Consider the following 18181-nt stretch of genomic DNA (forward strand, 5'->3'; position numbering starts at 1 on the left):
TTTCATGGGATTTGGAAAGAAGCAACCAGCACAGAGCAAACACCTTGAGCAAAGAAATTGGGAGCAAAGAGTTATCAGCAACCAAGAGAACTAAAGCACTGGAACATTTCTTGCTCAAGGTCAAGCCAGGAACAACACACAGATAAAGTTTCTGTGCACAGCATAACACAGCAGCTGCAGATAAAGCTCATGCTTAGGCAAAATAAACATGAAAAAATGCAAATTTTGACTCCCATGTCAGGGAGGTGACAACACAGTCACAGATCTACTCTAACATTGGATAAACGAGACCTGAGCGCAGCTGCAGTTCAGAAAGGGGGAAATGCCTCACCTCGTGCCACAGCAAGGCACAGGGAGACACGAGGGAGACACTGGGTCTCCTCTGGGGTGGGGGTACAAGGCTTAAACCACGTTCAGGATGCATTTATCTGTGTGCACGTACCTCTGGCACCCTGAGGCCTGTTGAACAGGGCTGTGGCAAACACTGGATGCCTCTGGAAATCAGACCTGAGACAGTGAATACACTTCCTCTTCAAACACCAGGAAAAATAGTTAAGTGCTCACGTCATTTCCCATTCCTGACTCCTTAAGACAAACAAAACAGTCATTTCCTTGAGATGGAGAAGTATTTTGAGCAGACAGTTAGGAGCGCTTTAAGATCACCCAGCAGGAACAGTCAACTTGTTTACCCATGACTATGGCACTGGGATCTCAGACAAGCAATGCTGGCAGGCAGGAAATGAGATCGCTGTGAGGATCCTCTCCAACTGCATCACTGCCAGCAGCAGGGGCCTGGTGCACCATCTCCAGATCTTCGCTTTGTCTGATGAGAAAATGCTTAGATTTCCCCCTTTGTTCTCAAGAAGCAGATCACAGAATGCTTATAACCACAATGGATCCAACACAACCTTTCCAGAGCTCCAGGGACAGAGGGCTTTTCACACCATGGCTTCATCCCAGCAGGGAGCACAGCTGATGTCCCTGAGGCTGGAAAGCGGGCCCAGCAGCCTTACACAGAAATAGCCTGAAAAAGGACTCACCTACTGCCCCCATTTCTCAGGGGACACAAGCAAACACACCGTCAGATGGTTGCATTCCTGCTCCTGAACAGTTGGTGGCATTTGTGGCAGCTCAGAGAAGTCACACACAGAGCTGTGCCTCCACCAGCAAAGCAAAGGAAGCTTTTTGGAATCAACCAGCTAAGAATTCTCAGAGTCAACTGCATGGAATGTTATGCTCATACATAGCAGTACGTGATAACGAGCCTCCACCAGAGGGGGGCTGCTCAACAGATTTGGCAAAGAATTGCCCTATTTCACTCCTTGTTTTTCAATGCACACTGAGCATACACAGCTTTCAACCTGCAGAAGCTCTCTGCTGTAAGCTGATGAGCTGCTCACTTTACACAGTAAACCAAAGCTGACTTTACCAGCTCTCAAAGTTACAGAGCTCCATAGCCACACTGATAATAAATTGCGGAATTAAATGCAAGTGAAGTAACACAGGCTGGTCTGTGAAACAGCAGAGAATAATTACACAAAGGAATATATTAAGCAAGAGCAAAATCACAATTACAGCAGCACAAATGAAAGCAATGGCTGCCCTCAGTACGAAGAAAAGGCTGATAAGGGCTGCCTGAGTAACGGGTTTCCTGTGACACCTCTGCTGTGGATATAAATTCAGACATGTCCAAAACGAAGAGCTACTGCTGAAGTCAATGTGCTTGTAATGAAAGGATCTGGATTTATTTTTAGCAGGAAGCTTCCTGCATCAGTTTCAGTGCCACCACCTGATTTAAGCTTCTTGAAAGACTGGAAGTCAAAACAGTGCACTATTTTTGTGCCACAAAAACCAACGCATGATACATACACCATGGTTTTGATTTTCCTCCGCAGAGGGGGGAAGCAGCAATAAGAACCAGATGTCCAAAGAACAGAACCTTTACCTCTTCCTACTTCAGTTCACGTCCAGTGAAATGACAAAGATTTAATTCATCACAGGAGAGAGTGCTAAATAAAACAGGTTTGATCTGCTAAGTGCCAGATTTGCCTCAAGAATGGCCTGCCTGTTTCTCAGGCCCGGGTTCATCACATCCAACAAGGATGCTCACTTTCAGAAACCACAGATCAAATGAGAAGTGAGAAGACTGTACTGTTACAGGCTAAGAGCAATAAAGTCATCCGCAACATAATCCTTGAAAACAGACAGTACACAAAGCAGCAAGGTGGCAATTTTTGTATCTAGTTATTGAACAGTGTGTTCCAAGCAAAGTGCTCCTCTGTGGATTGAGACAGTTTTAATTATAGTATTTTAATTGCAACATTCAATGACACTTACAAATATTTTAACTCTGTGCTTATGAGAAGAGGGAACAACTTAAACTCCATCTGACAGCTGGCAACAAGAAAGGGTACAAAGAGCTCACATATTCTAATAGCAACTCCTGAACCTCTCTGTTTTAAGTTCCAAATGCAACATATGCAGAAACATAACAACAAAGTGAACACTTCTCAAGCAGTTGTCACTGCTAAGAAACATTCAAGCTGTTACGTAGCTTGAAGCTGGCTGGTGGAGCTCCTGCAGTCACTTCTGCCTGCAGTGATTTCATCAGCAGCACTGGGCTCACAAACACACAACTGACCTGAGAATCACAAGATTGCCTCACAAGAGCACGTAAGACTTTGCAGATCTATTTTGTCTGCGCAAGTCAGCTATCGCTTACAGCCTGGTCTTCAGAAGAAAGGTGAAAAGTACAAGTTTAGGATTAGGTTCTCATTCTAATGATCAGGAGGACAGCTGTTGGGTGTTCAGATGAACCGACTTGCTGACAACACACAGAAGACCCAAGCAAATTAATCTGGCTGAGGCACCGGCTCATTTTTCCTGGCATTTGTGTCACTCTCCCACCATGATGTATCTATGCCTCTGCTAAATGCAGGAAGAGCTCATTCCAAAAATACAATCCCCTGAGCATTGAGCATGGGCACGGTTATCAGTGTTCCCTGGGCAACTGGGAAGGTAAACCCCAAAGATTACTTTTTGGAACTGGTTTTATTCTTCAGTTTTCCAAGAGTTGTGCTGCAGATTTTAGAGCCAACTTCAATGCTAAGCAAACAAGGGTGGAAACGTGATACAATAGATACTCTGAGTTAGAAAGAAAAACACTTAATCGCAGATTAAAATAGTAATGCAGTTACCTTTCTAACACAGCACAGAAACAGAAAACCATGTATTTTTTTCTATTTATTGGCACTTATTTGAAAAGCATAAATATCCAACAGAAAAAAAGACAAGTTGACTTACACACAGTCACGGAACCCCCCACCAATGCATCTTTCTTGTAACATTGGAACAGACACCCGGGGGCCCATTCTTAAGAAGAAAGTAAGCTGAAAAAGCCAGTCTTGCCCTCACCACAGAAGAGTGAGCACACAGCAACTCTTTGGCACATCATCTGAAATTGCAAAACAGAACTATGCCATATTAGATGGCAAGGAGACGTTACATACAAGTTCATCCATCGGCCACGGGGCAAAGGACAGCCTGAATAATAACAGAAAAAGAATCTGCAGGCAGGAAGTTGGCTACTGCAGTAATTTGAAAGGAATTAAATCAGAAGCGAACCACACTGATATACCTTACTTGAAAAGTGTAAAGCTATTAAATAGGTTCTATGTTTTTCCTACAATAAGGTAACGAGTTGTTGGTCCTAAAGTCACTAGGCAGTAAGTCATCCGTTTCTACTTCTGATGGCTGCTGTCCAAAGCTCCATCCATGTGAATATTTTGCAGCAGAATTCAAGATGGGCTTCTCTCCTACTTGAGGATCTTTCCAATCTTCTCATTAGAAAGATTTAGCATCCAAAAAACAAAGCATTTTGCTATGCTATTGACCTCTCCGGAGAGAAGGCTCACAACCACAAAGGGGGATCCAGCTGGGGAAGTTCAATTCCCTAGCAGGAATCAACCACCAACATGGAGTTGCCACAGGAATGCTTGGCACAGTTCTCTATGCTGGTTTACAAATTTTTCCTCTTGTCTGGGGAATTTCAGAGTTGAAATCGGGATGCCTCAACCCAGTGACTTTTCCAATGAAGTACAAGAACCCTGAAACACAGCGGATCACCAACCTCCACGCTTCCGACCAGCACCCAAAGCTTACGGCAGCAGAAAAGCCCTGTGCTGTTATTCAAGGCAGTAACATCAAGAGATCAAATTCTGAGGTGATCTGATCACCTCAACCTGCATAAAAGCATTCATTGTCCCTCTTTGTTTTCATCCATCCCAAGTCACACTCAAGGACAAACGCTGTTTGTTAAAATAATGCACTTTTGGAGTACTAAATACTAAAACCTCACAACGTAATGTTTTGTGCTAAACATGATAACTATTCTTCCCAATGAAAAGATTAATGGAGCTGCTAACACTCTAATACATCATGTAAATGAAGAAAAAAAACCCACAAAAACCCAGAAGGTTCCACATTAACTTTGGGTTTAGTCACAACAGCAGTCCTGATCATGAGTAAAATCCAAGACACACACCTAAGGTGACAACACACCAGCTTATACTTTTGGAATCTAATTAGAACAACAGAATTCAGTAAAGTCCATCCCAACAGAACACAGGGATCAATTATCCCCCCCTCCCCAACACTCTCTCTTTCGTAGTAGAGCACCAGCAAAACAACCTAACGCACACTGAGGGAATACAAACAAATCAGTAAGCTGCTTCACTGGTTTAAGACTGAGGACAAATGTGAATTATGTCACTACACAAAGCACCACTTCATATTAGCAAGGACGCTGCCTCTTGTCTGCTGGAGAGCCAAGGCTTCCGCATGCATACAGTATTTGTAACTTACACCAACAGGAATAAATCCATAGGGAATCAACAGCTTGGATACTGATGTCAGCATCAAATATGTTTGCAATTCAAATGCTTACTGTATTTCAGTAAATGTCATACAAATCACTAGAAACGTGAATTCCTCCTCAAGGAACCATTCTGGGAGTTTTCTGGGAATAATGACATTTCTGCAAGTTCCTATGAGGAACAGAATCACATGAAAGACTCAGTTACACGCAACAGGAAGCCTTATTGATATCCAGTCTGTTTCTCGGTATCCATTAGCAGACATTTGCTTCTCAATCGATAGGTAACTTAGCTGTAAGATCTACTGGTAAAAACGGAGATCTGGAGTCAGAAAGCGACACTGGAGAGCCGGTGCTGGTGCCAGCTTCAGCTGGTGAGTCACAGGAAGAGCCTGCACTGCTCCTGTTGTCATCAAGGGCGTGCGCCGACAAACTGAAAACACAGCGGCATCAAGAGGTGAGAAATGAAGCCCTCCAGTTTCCCTTAGAAGTTCCAAATATCGGCATCTACTCACAATAAGCCCATTTCAAGAACAACACACCCCTGCAGGAATGGTAAACGTCACGTTTGAAACACACCTGTCACAAAACCTCTTGCCATCTCTTTCAAACAGACACCTGCCCCTTTCTCTTCACCCCAAAGCAGTCCACTTATTTACCAGTGCTGCAAGCTTTACTCCCATCTTTACAAGGTCCTCACGTATCCAGATGCTCTTTAGTGCATATCCCACAGCATGCAGAGCGCTGTTCCATCACCGGTGACATAACAAAATGTTTTTTAAGAGTTACCATCTCCAAAAATAAGCAAATAAAACCCATACTGCTGTGCCTACTATGAACAGGACATGCAAAAAAGCTGTTGTTTTCAAATACACCTACTTCACTATCACCATTGCAATGGGCTCAAAGCTCGTGCACACCTGTGCACTTTAGATGACCCCATAAACAATCTCACCTTGGTATCTGTCCTGGCATTCCCTAGGTAGTACTACACCCTCCCAACCAAAATACTAAATCCCCTTGCTATTTCATGTGGCTATTTTTGAATTAGTGCTTTTATCTCCTCCTAGCAGGGATGGTTGGGGTGGTCCGATATGACTAAGAACAAAGGGAGAAAACAAAACAAACAAACCAACCCCTCCCCCCCAATATTAACATCTGTATTTGATTACAATTTGCAACTGGATTTCAGAAGTTGCAAGCCATAAGGAATCTTTCCCTAAAGATTTTCAACTCCTATGTACCTGAAGCATGTTAACAGACAAAGACTGTCTATCTATTCTAGAAATTCTAAAGTTGAAGTGAATGGTAATGTCTGTTTGCTATCACATCTTCAAGGCTTCAGAAACACAGGATGCTTGCACTAATTCAAAAGGAATATAACTCCAAGTGTGAGCATTGCTAGATGAAAAAGAGACTTGTAGTGCCTGTGGTGCAGCCTGCACAACAAAGTGGCAATTACCATCCGCCAAGGTCTGGCTGCTGCAAAGCTTCAGAGGAAAGCATGTTGGTGGAGCCTTGGAATAACCTTTTTGGATGATCTTCCATTTCAGTTACACCTTTAGTAAGAGAAAGGGTGATACAAATTACTACTCGCTTAAACCAACATCTGCAGAGCAAAAAACAGAAGTTCAAACTTAGAAAGTAACACTCCATAAGCTGCAGTATTAAAAACAGAAGTTTGAAGCTGAAATTTTAAAGGCTATTTCTTAGATACCTTTGAAGCTGAAATTTTAAAGGCTATTTCTTAGATACCTTTTAGACTAAGCAGCAAGAGAGTTTAAATTATGGACTGAGACATAATTATCAGCTATCTGTATGTCAGAAGAAAATGTTTTCATTTAATTCAGCTCAATCAATTCACCAACTTCTACCAGCCAAGCAAAGAAGCTGAGAAAAAGTAAAGCTGTTTTCCCTCTTGTAATTAATGCAAATGAAGTTCAGGATTAATTATCATTAAACTTATCACTAAACAACTACAGCAGTGCAGACACATTGGGTCAGAAGCAGCTTTACTGAACGGTACGCACTCATTTATTGCTTCATCACCACAAACAGTCCTATTTATTCAGTAACCTGTAACACCCTTTACTTCCAGTCACTCTGCATCAGCCAGTGGAACAGAATTACAAAGAGCTACATATGAATGATGGTAAAAGTAACCATCCTGCCTGCTGTCCCAGCCAAAAACAAATACTGTACCTTTTCTTTTTATTGGCCCAAGAACACTCGGTCGAATGCAGTTAATTGGACTCTGACTTCTCCTGCTAAGAGAAGACAGACGCTATACTGATATCACCATTACCAAGGGAAGCTTGAAAACATGTAAAGAACTGAAAGATTTTCAGATAAAGTGGAATACAGTAAGAAAATAGGCATTAAAACAGCCTCTCCAAAATAGTTTTCTGACATTTTATTTGCATGTATTTAGAAGAAAGTCCAGGGAATGCAGTCCTTCACAGAGAAAGTTAGGGCTCACTGTCTCACAAGTGGAGCAGTCTGAAAGCTCAGGCAGGCACTTTGCTTAAGTGTTATGGCCCAATGAAACCTAATGGTTTTCTGCCTACAGCACTCAGAACAAAACAGAACCCATAACAAATCCTAAATTCGCTGTTTTCTTCCCCTTAAAATTCAATCAGTTACAAAAAGAGCAAGACAGACATGATATTGCAAAGACAGATGCTGAAACGTAGCCCGCTTCCCTGCTGTTATAAGGATTTCAACAGCCATTTTAAGACACTGTAAAATCTAATGTTCAGATCACATTATAAGAAACACACTTCAACTATTGACAGAACATTTTGCTATTTCCAAAGCTGTGTGTGAATAAGCTGTGCCAGTTTCCTATTGCTGATATGATCTGGAACTTACCTTGAAAATCGCCTTGTGGGACTTGGGCTGGGGCTCGGAGGTAATCCACTGCTGCTCACCAGACTTTGCAAAGATGGTGAGAAGCATTGCTGAGAGCAGAAGTTTGTGTTATTTACACTTAGTATCACAGAGAGTAGAAACCAATCCTTATGCAGGTAAATTAGCAACCCATTCCACATTTAAGGCAACCCATCTAGCTGGCTATACTGAGCGATTTGGTTACTGAGAAAGGAACTGAAGTTGGACAGACTCCACTGTCATGCAGAATGCATGCAAGCTGACAAGCATTTATTCCATCTCAGGCTGGTTAAACACACTAGTTAATAAAATAAGAACGTGTGCCTCCTCCTCTTGTTTTAAATTGAAAGCAAATTCAATTTATTTACCACAGACTAGAGGTGGAACACTCCACAGAAATTCTCATCTACAAGGCATACAGCTGCTAGCTGGGAGTTTCAGTTTGAGTCTTAGGAGGGTTGGGTTTTCTGGTTTGCTCTAGTTTTTGGTTTGCAGCTGATGTAAAAGGAGCAGGTGGCTTGCTCTCTCGCTACTAATGGGATCAAATTTAGCACTGCTCAGGACAAAGCTTTTATCACCACGTTTTGCTCACCTTCCCTATTCCTCTGGTAGGTGAAGGAGCTGGAGAGACTGGGACAAAGTCTACTTGCTTTGGAGATGATGATTTTTCAAAATCATTGTTACTCTGTAAACAGTGCATACAGTTAATCTTGTGAGCAAGTGTCTTCACATGAGAAGGGCTGTTTTGTGCAGAACTGAGCATGGTTCAAAAGTTACCAGGCTTCATCCTCGTGAACTTTTTTCTTAGGCAACTATCTATAAAACAAGCCTTAAGCATTACATGTTAAGTATTAGAACACGGAGGAAAATTTGGACATGCAGACATCCATGCAGTTTTCCTTTGACATTCCAGCCCAAGGAACCCACAGGTATCCTTGAGCAGCTGATAACTGCGTGCCTTACTAGTGTGAAAAACTGCTGGTCAAAAGCAGTGCTACATTAACCACCTTAACTGTGCTTAAACTACACAAAAAGAGTTGATGCAAGTTTCTGTGGTGTCCTGATACTGATAGCAGGAATACAAATTAAAGCACAAATGCATTACCAGGCTCAAGCTCTCCTCCCATGACTGGCTCATCTGCATTGCTACTTGCACTTCTCTATAAAGAAGAAAAGAAACGTATTGCCCTAGGCCCATAGAAGACTGGATTAAGTAAGCTAGCTTCCCTTAACGCTTACCTTTCATGTACTGTTTCTCTGTTCATCAAGTTCATTCCTTCTTCCTAAAAAATAGATGAAAAATTAAGACAAAAGAAAAAAAGAAAAAAGCTTTGCTACAGAAAATCAGGGAAAATGATTTTATTTTACTTCAATATGGAGATTTTATTCAACTTAGTTAAGTAACAATTTACCTCTGGCTCTCACAAGACAAAGAGCAGAGGGAGAAAAAAGGAAAGAAACACATCAACAGGGACCATCAAGAAGTTGGGAGCTGGCTGTTTTTCACACTGTTTTTTTAATTCATTTTCACTCTATCAAAAAAGCACTTCAAATGCAGAACAATACCAACCAGAAATCCTACACACGCTGGAGTATCTTTATGTGCTCTTGCAGAATCTACTTGTTAAAGAAGAAACATGTTTAAGGACACAACTGGATTGACAGAATAAGGGATAGCCCTTATTCTATGTATCCAACCAGACTGCATCTCACTGCTATACAGCACATGCAGTACATTTGGGATTTGCTGTTTTCTTCTAAAACATTCATACAGTATTACTAAAACAGATCAGAGATGAGGTATTAAACATTAACATGACTCCATCCCCTCTTAGGTACGTGTGCATCGTTCCTTAAAACTAAACAAACACTACACAGTCAATGGAGTGCAGGAGTAAATTCCCCTGTTCAGACCAGTTCAAGAATAAAAGCTGAACTAAATACATTCACAACGTTCATCATATGCAGGGAGAGCCCTACTAACACAGTTGGTTGTGTGCTTTGCTGGGATTTGAAAGAGATGAGAAGTGGAGCACGTTGTTCCCGTGTGCCGGGAAGCACAGAGCACTTCAACTGTGAATTCAACCACCAAGGACAAGTTAGGAAATGTCAGCACTCAAATTTGTGCAATAACATTGAATACAGAAATATCTGAACTCAAAACAATTCGAGCGATCAACCTTTATTTCATGTAATAAATAGAGCAGAGAAACCACAGGCATTCATCTCCTTGTGCTCGTCATATTCGTGTATTTCTCCTAAGCTTTTCTATACCGATAAAAACAGCTTTAAAACTGATTTGAGTGTTTCAGCATCTCTTGAAGCCAGTATACTGTTTACATAGTAAACAAAAGCAGTCGTCTTCTTCAGTGTTATTAATGCACTCACATTAAATACCTGAGTGGGATGCAGAAGCACCTCACATCACTTCAAACAACAAACCCTGAAAGTGCTGCTTGAAACTTTTGTTTTTACAAAGTCAGAGAAGTAGCACATCCATTGCAAACTTGAAAGTTCAGAGCAAAATTAAGCACTTTCAAGCTAATTTTGTAAGCACTTGACTGCCAAGAAGTCAATCACAGAATCACAGAATAGGTTGGAAGGGACGTCAAGGATCATGAGGCTCCAACCCCCCACCACACGCAGGGCCACCAACCTCCATATTTAACACCAGCCCAGGCTGCCCAGGGCCCCATCCAACCTGGCCTTGAACACCTCCAGGGATGGGGCACCCACAGCCTCTCTGGGCAGTAAAGAACCTCCCCGACATCCAACCTAAACCTTCCCTCCTTCAACTTAAAACCATTTCCCCTCGTCCTGCCAAGGACAATATTTAAAATGGAGGAGCCACAAGAGTCCAAGTTTGCTAGTTTTAAAACATGCATCTTCAGCCTGAGCCGTGCAGTGGGCAGCAGCGTTAGTTAAACCTGCCCAGTTATCTGCCACCCTCCCTCCTCCTCCATGCTCCAACGCCCTTCCCCTCACGCTCTAACTGCACAACCACTGATCTGGATGAGAATCTTATGCAGATTAAGAGCAGCCCAGCCAGGAGAGTCTGAACTTTTTTTCTTTTTTTTTTTTTTTTTTTGCCAGATTGCTTCCTTATCCAGTTGTTTTCCCAACTGCAGTGAATGCTGTGCTGACACAAGTTGTCATTAGCCTGAAGAGTTTATGCTGGCCTGACTGCCAAAAAAACTCAGTGAAACTTTATTGGAAGGGTTTACATTACAGGTTTCCTTCCTAAAGTGTCAATTCTAAGACTCTTCACCATTTTCAATTCAAGTCTTCTTCTCACTGTAACACGTATTTCTTTTCACAGAATGTGGGACACTGCACACGAGATACAATCTTTACTTTTGAACATACCTTGAAGCAATAGAGCACTGCAGACTCTGAACTGATTCGTAGCAAAATCTGAAGTCATTTGAAAGACACTGCACATTAAACACACGCCAAATGAAGCACAAAAACAACCCAGCCACCTACAAATAATTTCATATTTAGAGATTAGAACCTATTCTTACCTGTTTGATTTGATGAAGACGGCTGCTAGGAATACGGATAGGAGATGATGGCACAAACTGCAGAACAAAGCAATACATGGCTGAAGCACACTTAAAACCACAGGAGAGGGCGGGGGAAGGTACAGAAATGCAACTCTGTAACACTACTCTAAACTCAAACCATGGGCACCAAGGGTTCTGTTTGTTTGAACAGCATTTGTAGCACTCTCAGTAGATACAAACCCCACCAAGCACTCCTCAAAACAGGATCACAGGCATTTCCACATCATACTGCTGTGTGCTCACAGGTAAAGTTTCACTGGTGCCACTCTGGCAGACAGCACGACCAAAATAAGCAGTCAGCTGCCCCTTCCATTTCTGTCCCTGCACTGCCCTCTTTCTTCTGCCAACACAAGCATCCGTGGGGCCTCACAGCAAACCAGCAAAAAAGGGAAAAACCAACCCAGGGAAAGCTGTAGCTGAAACAGTGGCTAAACATTTAACCACAGCCTGAAGTGCTTTGCCTTAAAAGAAAAAAAACAGTAGGAAAGAAAACCACAGCATTTATTCACTAGATGCCACTGATGTGTTCTGAAAGGAATTGCACAGATCCTGAGCACAGCTGATCCCTAGGCAATACATGTATTTACCAGAAATGGCATAGCAGCCCCTGCTGATGTCATTATGAAAGAGTCTGAGACTTGGAAAAGTTCATACAGCAAGAAAAGCTCCTAGAATTCAGCTGAGCAACTGGGACAAGCAGCCAAACAGCCCGGAGATGGGGCCAGGACGTGCACTTCTGTTAGCTAAGCACTCTGACAGCTCCCACTGCTCTCATTGGAGTTAACACAACACTTTAGAAAAATTACTTCTTTCCCATTCAGCTGAACACAACGTGAAATATTAACTGAACTTAGCATTTAGCTGTTGAGATAAACTGACAGCTTCGGTCATTTACTGAACGTTGTAACCATCTTTATTACAGCTTAAGCTGCAATAAAACCTAGATTAATTTTTCTAAACACATAAGTGTTTTGAAGTCCATTTTATCACCTAGATACTATGAAATTAAATGTATCAGGACAGATGTCAATCTAGCATCTTAGAATATTCTAAGGCCAAAAAAAACTACACTTATTTTGCTCTAGCATGAACACCAGGAGAAGTTGCTTAGGGTCCTTAATGCTGAAGGTTAATTATGTTCCAGAAACTGTTTAGCTGCAGCTGATCCTGGCTTAGGGCAACAGGAGGAAAGGATAATCTCTAAGTTCATTTCCAATTTCATTCCCCTTCCCATTTCCCATGCTCAACAGACCCAGAAACCAGCCCATCATACAAAGAGACGAGGCACTAATCTAGCTGCTGATAAAGCACCTGATTTTTAGCACAAGTTTCAGCTGTATTTTATCAGCATCTGGTCAGCAAAGAGTGAAGAATAAATACAAGCCCAAAAAAATGACCAATATGAGGCCACAGGGACATTTCCTCGTGGGGTCAGTGTTGAATTCAAGTCTCTGATGCATGCCTTGTGGAGTCTGAAGGGAAGGTCTTGGAAGGAAGCAGTCTCTTAGAGCTCCAAATGCAACGTAAGCATGGAGGAAGAGCTCTTTGTACAAGAAAATGTACAGCAGGTTTAAGAAGATGAGACAAAAGACTGAAGAAAAGAGAAAAGAGACATAAACTGCAAAGCATTACCGAAAATTCCTTTGTTAGCTCTACATCAATTTTTGTCCTTAAGCACCACGTCTGTCTTTCCTAAAAAGTTTCCATCCTTAGTAGAAGAGTAAACCTGCTTTTCACTTCTGGGACAGCTGTAAGAACCAGCCCAGCAGTGCACCAGCTCCTGCTTCTCAGCAAGTTACAGGCAACCTCCCCAAGTTAGAATTCTCTTTCTTTTTCCCCCAACAATTGAGGAACTTCAAGAAAAGAACCTAACAAACTGAGCTTTACCTTCAGTTTGTTTCCCCTTTACTCTGACCATAAGAATAAATAAGTTTCCTCTAAGCTGCAGCCCTAGAAAGTACATGAAAAAGAGACACTTGTTTAATAATTTGTTACCATAATAGTCTATCAGGGTTTATTTCTCAATAATCTTTCTACAACTTCACATTAAGTATCCTGAATCTGTTACAGACACAAGCTTTTGCTTGGGTAGCTGTCTGCCCTGGTTTTAAAACAGAATGTTAGCAGAGGGACATCAGTCAAGGGAATACGAGAGTCCATTCTTCAGCCTCTAGCATAGAGCTAGCAGATTACTTCCAAAGCATTGCCAAAAGGCAGCTAAGAAGTAACAGTAACTGCAATCAGCTCTACAGGAGACTGCAACACTGCCAAAGAAACCAAACAGGGAAATCCACACATGGGAATGCACCAAAGGCCATTATGGTAGCATCTCTGGGTTACTGTGGTTTTTCCCCACACTTAATGGGAAATTGTTGCTACCCCCCTCCTACCTGAACATCAGCTTTTCCAAAACTTTAATACTGACTGCAGCTAAGCATTATCTTACATACATCTGTTTTTCCTAAGGCTGTTCTAGGGGAAAAGTTGCGTGGAGCTGGCAAAACTCCTTGTTGTTGGAGGAAGCAACTGCCAACATATCCCAGCCCTTCTGATAAGGACTAGCAAACCAATACATGCAACCTGTGCAGGTGTTCTCAATCAGTCACAATCACACCCTCCTACAGCTTAATAGTTTACAAATTCAGATTTTTGGGAACTGTAGAAAGAAAAGCATGATAAAAATCAAAATGTTTCCAAGAGGTAGAATTCTTCATTTGGAGGGTCTCAAGCTCTGTGTTCCATCAGCCAGTCCTATCTCGTTACATCAGCTGTGGATTTCAGCAGTGTGTTCTGACTTTAATAGAAAAAGAACTTAAAACTGGAACATGACTGCACTTGTTTTTTAAGCATCAGAAATTATGAGCACATCTATACAACCAGCTTCCTCCGCTATCCTACTCTGAAAACATCTGCTTGCATTTCCATAACCAAGTTCTGGATGCCCCATCCCTGGAGGCATTCAAGGCCAGGCTGGATGTGGCTCTGGGCAGCCTGGTATGGTGGATGGGACCCTGCACACAGCAGGGGGCTTGAAACTAGATGATCTTTGAGGTCCTTTTCAACCCAGCAGTCTATGATTCTATGAAGTTACTATCACAGTAAAACATAAATACTCTCCAAGGCCAACCAGCCTACAGAGAGCATTTCACTACAGCTACAGTGCACCAATGTCAGAGCAGAGCCCTGTTTCTGAGAACGTGGTCAGTTTCAGAGATTACAAGCTCCTTTCCTTCTTGACTTCAGTTTGCACACTCTGCTTTGGGCCTGATGTGGGTGCTCTGGTCGTGTCCTTACCAGGCTGTGGCGATTCATAACCGTGGTGCTGTTCCTGCGGGTTCGCAGAACGCTGCCCTGGAACACCTGTGAGTTATCACTGTGAAAAGAAACATCTGTCAAATGCGAAAGCCACTGCCTTCCCATCAACAAGCACCTCTTGCAATGAGCTCAGTTTCAAATGCTGTAACACTTACCATTTCAAGGTGAAGCACAACCAAGCCCCAGTTACTTCTATTAACTGATTTATCTCATTGAGCCTAGAAATAACTAGAAAATTACGACAGACCCTTTCTGTGGGAATTCATTATGTTTGGAAAGGTTTACAGGCATCATTTGACAGAACAAATTTGTAATAGCATATAACCAGAAACCAGCTTCAGTGGCAGCAGAACATAACAGTGCAGAACCTCAGTAACTCTTATCACGAGGAACACTTCTTTTTCAGCAGAGGTTGAATTAAGCACACTGCAAGAACACTGTAAAAACCCCTGAGACTTTTGGCTGCAGCGATGCCTTTAATCAGGAAGCAACACATCAATTTAAATGATGCAGGATTAAGTATTTGACATAAGCACAGCTCCTTTTCCAACACAATCCTCTTTCTATTGATTCCTAAACTAGGTTTCTCTGGCCATCGCTAGTATTGTCAACAGCAATTAATTAGTACTTAATGATACTAAAGGAATTCAGTTTTTGCAGAACCTTTGAGCCACGCGGATTGAGTCCAACAATCAGTGCTTACCAGAAAGAAGAAGTAGGGGTGTGGAAAGATTGATTCGGCACGAAAACAAGAATCAAAAGTTGAGCGAAAGGTAAACTCTGTGCTCTAGGAAATGCCACCTGGAGAAATTCTTACCAAATCTGGTACCAGGGAAATGGGGCCGGTAGGCAGCCACAGAGCACAGCAGCAGCCCAGGAGCTGAGCTTTGTTCCAGTTTGCTCAACAAAGCCATTCTGGGAAACAGTGACGTTTCTTGCCAAGAGCTGCAATCTCGCAAGAAGAGTTTTCTGCTGGAAAATTCCTAGCAGGCAAACCGCTGCAACCACCTGCAATTAGCTCCGTCGGGTTTCAGTGCCATTTGCATAAACACCTCACCGAGCGGATGCAGTTCCAAGGCGGGAGCTCTGGCTTACCTTTCTGTCTGCCCAGATCTTGAATTAAACGGTTTGTTTACAGTGTGGTGAGGAGATTTTAGGGCTTGTCAGTGTTTTGTTTTTTTTTTTTAATTTAAGAAGTGTCCCTGAGGAGCAGCCATCACTCACAGCGCTCCGGTCCTGCTCAGTGCAGGGACAGCTGCTTCCTTACAGTCACACAAACCAATCACGTTCTGCTTGCTTAACCTCGGCCCACGGTCAGCCAGGCAAGCACTGACGCTTTCTGAGTCGCAGCGTGCACTCAGTCGTTTTGGTATGAGGTTTACGAGGTCTCTTCATCGCCAAAGAACGGCACTTGGAGACAAAACTGAACACCAGAACACAGAACCGCAGAGCGGTCTGGGTGGGAAGGATCCGGAAGACGATCCGGAGTTCGCATCAGCCAAAGCAACGCACGGGACAGCGGACACCGCTTGGCGCTGAGCTGCGGCTGCCGTACCGCCGAGTCCCGCGCAGCGGCGTCATCGCAGCGCTGGGCTGAGCCCGCAGCCCGGCCGCGCTCACCTGAGCCCGTGGATGAGGGGGGCGCTGTTGGATCTCCTCAGCCCGCCGCCGTCGCTCGGGGCCGCGGCGCTCCCCGGCGGCAGCTCCAGGTCCAGCTCCATTTTCTCCTGAGCCATCGCGGCTGCTCCGGCTCCTCCCGCTCCACCGCGACGCCCATTCAGTGCCACCGCCCGCCGCGGCTCCTCGTGCCGCGGCCGCCCCTACAGGCCCCGCGGGCGAACGGGACCCGGCGAGGGGGGCAGCCCAAGTAGTTCCCCATGCCGGCGGCAGCCCGAGGGCCGGCCCCTTCACACAGCCGCTCTCGCCACGCTCCGCGATACCGCGTCGCCACTACAGAGGGAGGAGCGCCTCAGACCGGACGCTCCCTCCCCCCCCCACCAGCACATCCAGCGCGCATGCGCCGCTGGATGCCCGCTCGGCGCCGTGAGCAGGGGCGCCACGGCGGCAGTGCGCATGCGCAGCATCACCTCCCTCGAGAGCTCGGGGCTCCGATTCTGTGTCCTCACTTATCTTAATTACCTTATACTGCTTTATCAACGGCCGCGTTTGTTTGGCGGCATATTACAGAGTCACCGGGGTTGGGAGGGACGTCAAGGTGTCATCGAGTCCAGCCTCCCTGCTAAACCGGGTGACGTATTGATGGCAGCGGAGTCTGTGCTGTAGGCTTTCATCTGCCTGCACAGCTGGCGGAGATACAGACAGCTCTGCTTAGCACTGAGTGCTCCAGGTGCTCCTTGTGATTGTTAGCTCTGCTGTCTTCCTTCATGAAGATTTTACGCTTTTCAAATGCTGTGGCAAAGCAGCCTGCAGAGAACAGTTGGGGATGGAAGGAAGAGCCAGCGATGTGCTGGGCAAAACAGCAGTAATTGGCTTCTTTAATTCTTGCACCTCGTTGCTCTTGGGGTGCAGTGGGGATTCCTTGTCATTTCACAGAAAAGCGTCATTAGTAGCTATGGAATATCATGAAGAGTAGCTCAAAGTTGTAAAGCATTTTCTTTCTGCTCTAAGATGCTCTAAGACACTGCAGGGGGTTTGGTGTCTGGGTTTTTTGGTGTAAGGGCATATTGAAAAGGCTTGAAAATAGAGTGGTGTAACGTGGGGCCCTGGTAAGTCATCTCAGATCCATAATAGGCACAAGTGCTTCTGTAGTGTCAGAATAATGCAAGAAATGTAGATGTCAGAGAAACAGCCCCTTGGAAATACCTGTAGATGTGGAGCAGCTGCCAAAACTGGCAGCAAACTCCAGAAGCAGCTCAGTTATGTACAGTCATACACATTTGGCCTATTGAAAGGAACAGAATTTATGCAGCCACATTTCCTCTTACATTTGAAACGGTGAAGAATTCCAAGTCTTTCATCCTTATTTTTTCTGTACACGGCAGCTTTGAAAAGTAGTGGGTATTTCCCAGGCACAAATGGAAACCTTCTGAAATCAAGTGCTGGTAAAAAGGCCCTTAAACCCCACATGTAAGAGAAATGCGTCTGTTGAAATTGCTATTATAGAAAAGCATTTGAACAATAAACCTATCAGCAAACACAAATGTGAATGCTTTGATTGCTTGGAGCGGATGGAGAAAATTGAGTCCCAGACTGAAATACTGCCAAGAACTGGAATCACAGGGGTCGTAATGAACTTTACACTGGATTTTTGAATGTAGTACAGAGGCTCGTATTCACATAAAACATTGAAAAAGCTTCATTTGTTAGCAGCAAAACAGAACTTCGGGCAGACAAGAAAAAATACCGGAAAGAACTACAGGATTTTCATCACAGAAAGAGAGAATCTAAACCCGAGCAGGGCCTCACAGAACGCTCCGAGCCACCCGCCACCGGACTCGAACCCGCGGCTCCCCACACGGCGCGCACTGCGCTATTTCAAACAGACTCCCCGCCCCGCCGGCCAATCAGCGCGCGCTCT

The 18181-nt window shown here is 43.9% G+C and overlaps 1 protein-coding gene across 5 annotated transcripts; it reads right to left on the reverse strand.

Moving 5' to 3' along the window:
* Nucleotides 1–3230: 3230 nt before the first annotated feature.
* On the reverse strand, nt 3231–16646 carry LOC128076037 (P2R1A-PPP2R2A-interacting phosphatase regulator 1). 5 transcript variants are annotated; one of them, XM_052673322.1, is made up of 10 exons: nt 16264–16645; nt 14623–14701; nt 11287–11343; nt 9002–9045; nt 8868–8922; nt 8355–8447; nt 7745–7833; nt 7076–7137; nt 6336–6432; nt 3231–5306 (listed from the first exon to the last, which is right to left on the reverse strand). In XM_052673322.1, the coding sequence occupies exons 1-10, from the start codon at nt 16377–16379 to the stop codon at nt 5147–5149; spliced, it is 852 nt and encodes a 283-aa protein (XP_052529282.1). In that variant the 5' UTR covers nt 16380–16645; the 3' UTR covers nt 3231–5146. The 5 variants fall into 5 exon arrangements, with proteins under 5 accessions (XP_052529282.1, XP_052529281.1, XP_052529283.1 ...); XM_052673321.1 differs by having other exon boundaries at nt 7076–7140; nt 16264–16644; XM_052673323.1 differs by lacking the exon at nt 11287–11343 and having other exon boundaries at nt 7076–7140; nt 16264–16646.
* Nucleotides 16647–18181: the final 1535 nt, after the last annotated feature.

The sequence above is a fragment of the Tympanuchus pallidicinctus genome, unplaced genomic scaffold, assembly GCF_026119805.1.
Source record: "Tympanuchus pallidicinctus isolate F22 unplaced genomic scaffold, pur_lepc_1.0 scaffold13, whole genome shotgun sequence".
In the NCBI taxonomy this organism is placed as follows: Eukaryota; Metazoa; Chordata; class Aves; order Galliformes; family Phasianidae; genus Tympanuchus; species Tympanuchus pallidicinctus.

Bases quoted from the DNA above. Each gene is read 5' to 3' on its own strand.
- LOC128076037 (XM_052673321.1), bottom strand. From the start codon at position 16,379: ATGGCTCAGGAGAAAATGGAGCTGGACCTGGAGCTGCCGCCGGGGAGC. The intron at 9,046-11,286 runs GTAAGAATAGGT...TCTATTTTTTAG, and splicing joins GTCTTCATCAAATCAAACAG to GAAGAAGGAATGAACTTGAT. The intron at 8,448-8,867 runs GTAATGCATTTG...CACTGTTTACAG, and splicing joins GGGAGGAGAGCTTGAGCCTG to AGTAACAATGATTTTGAAAA.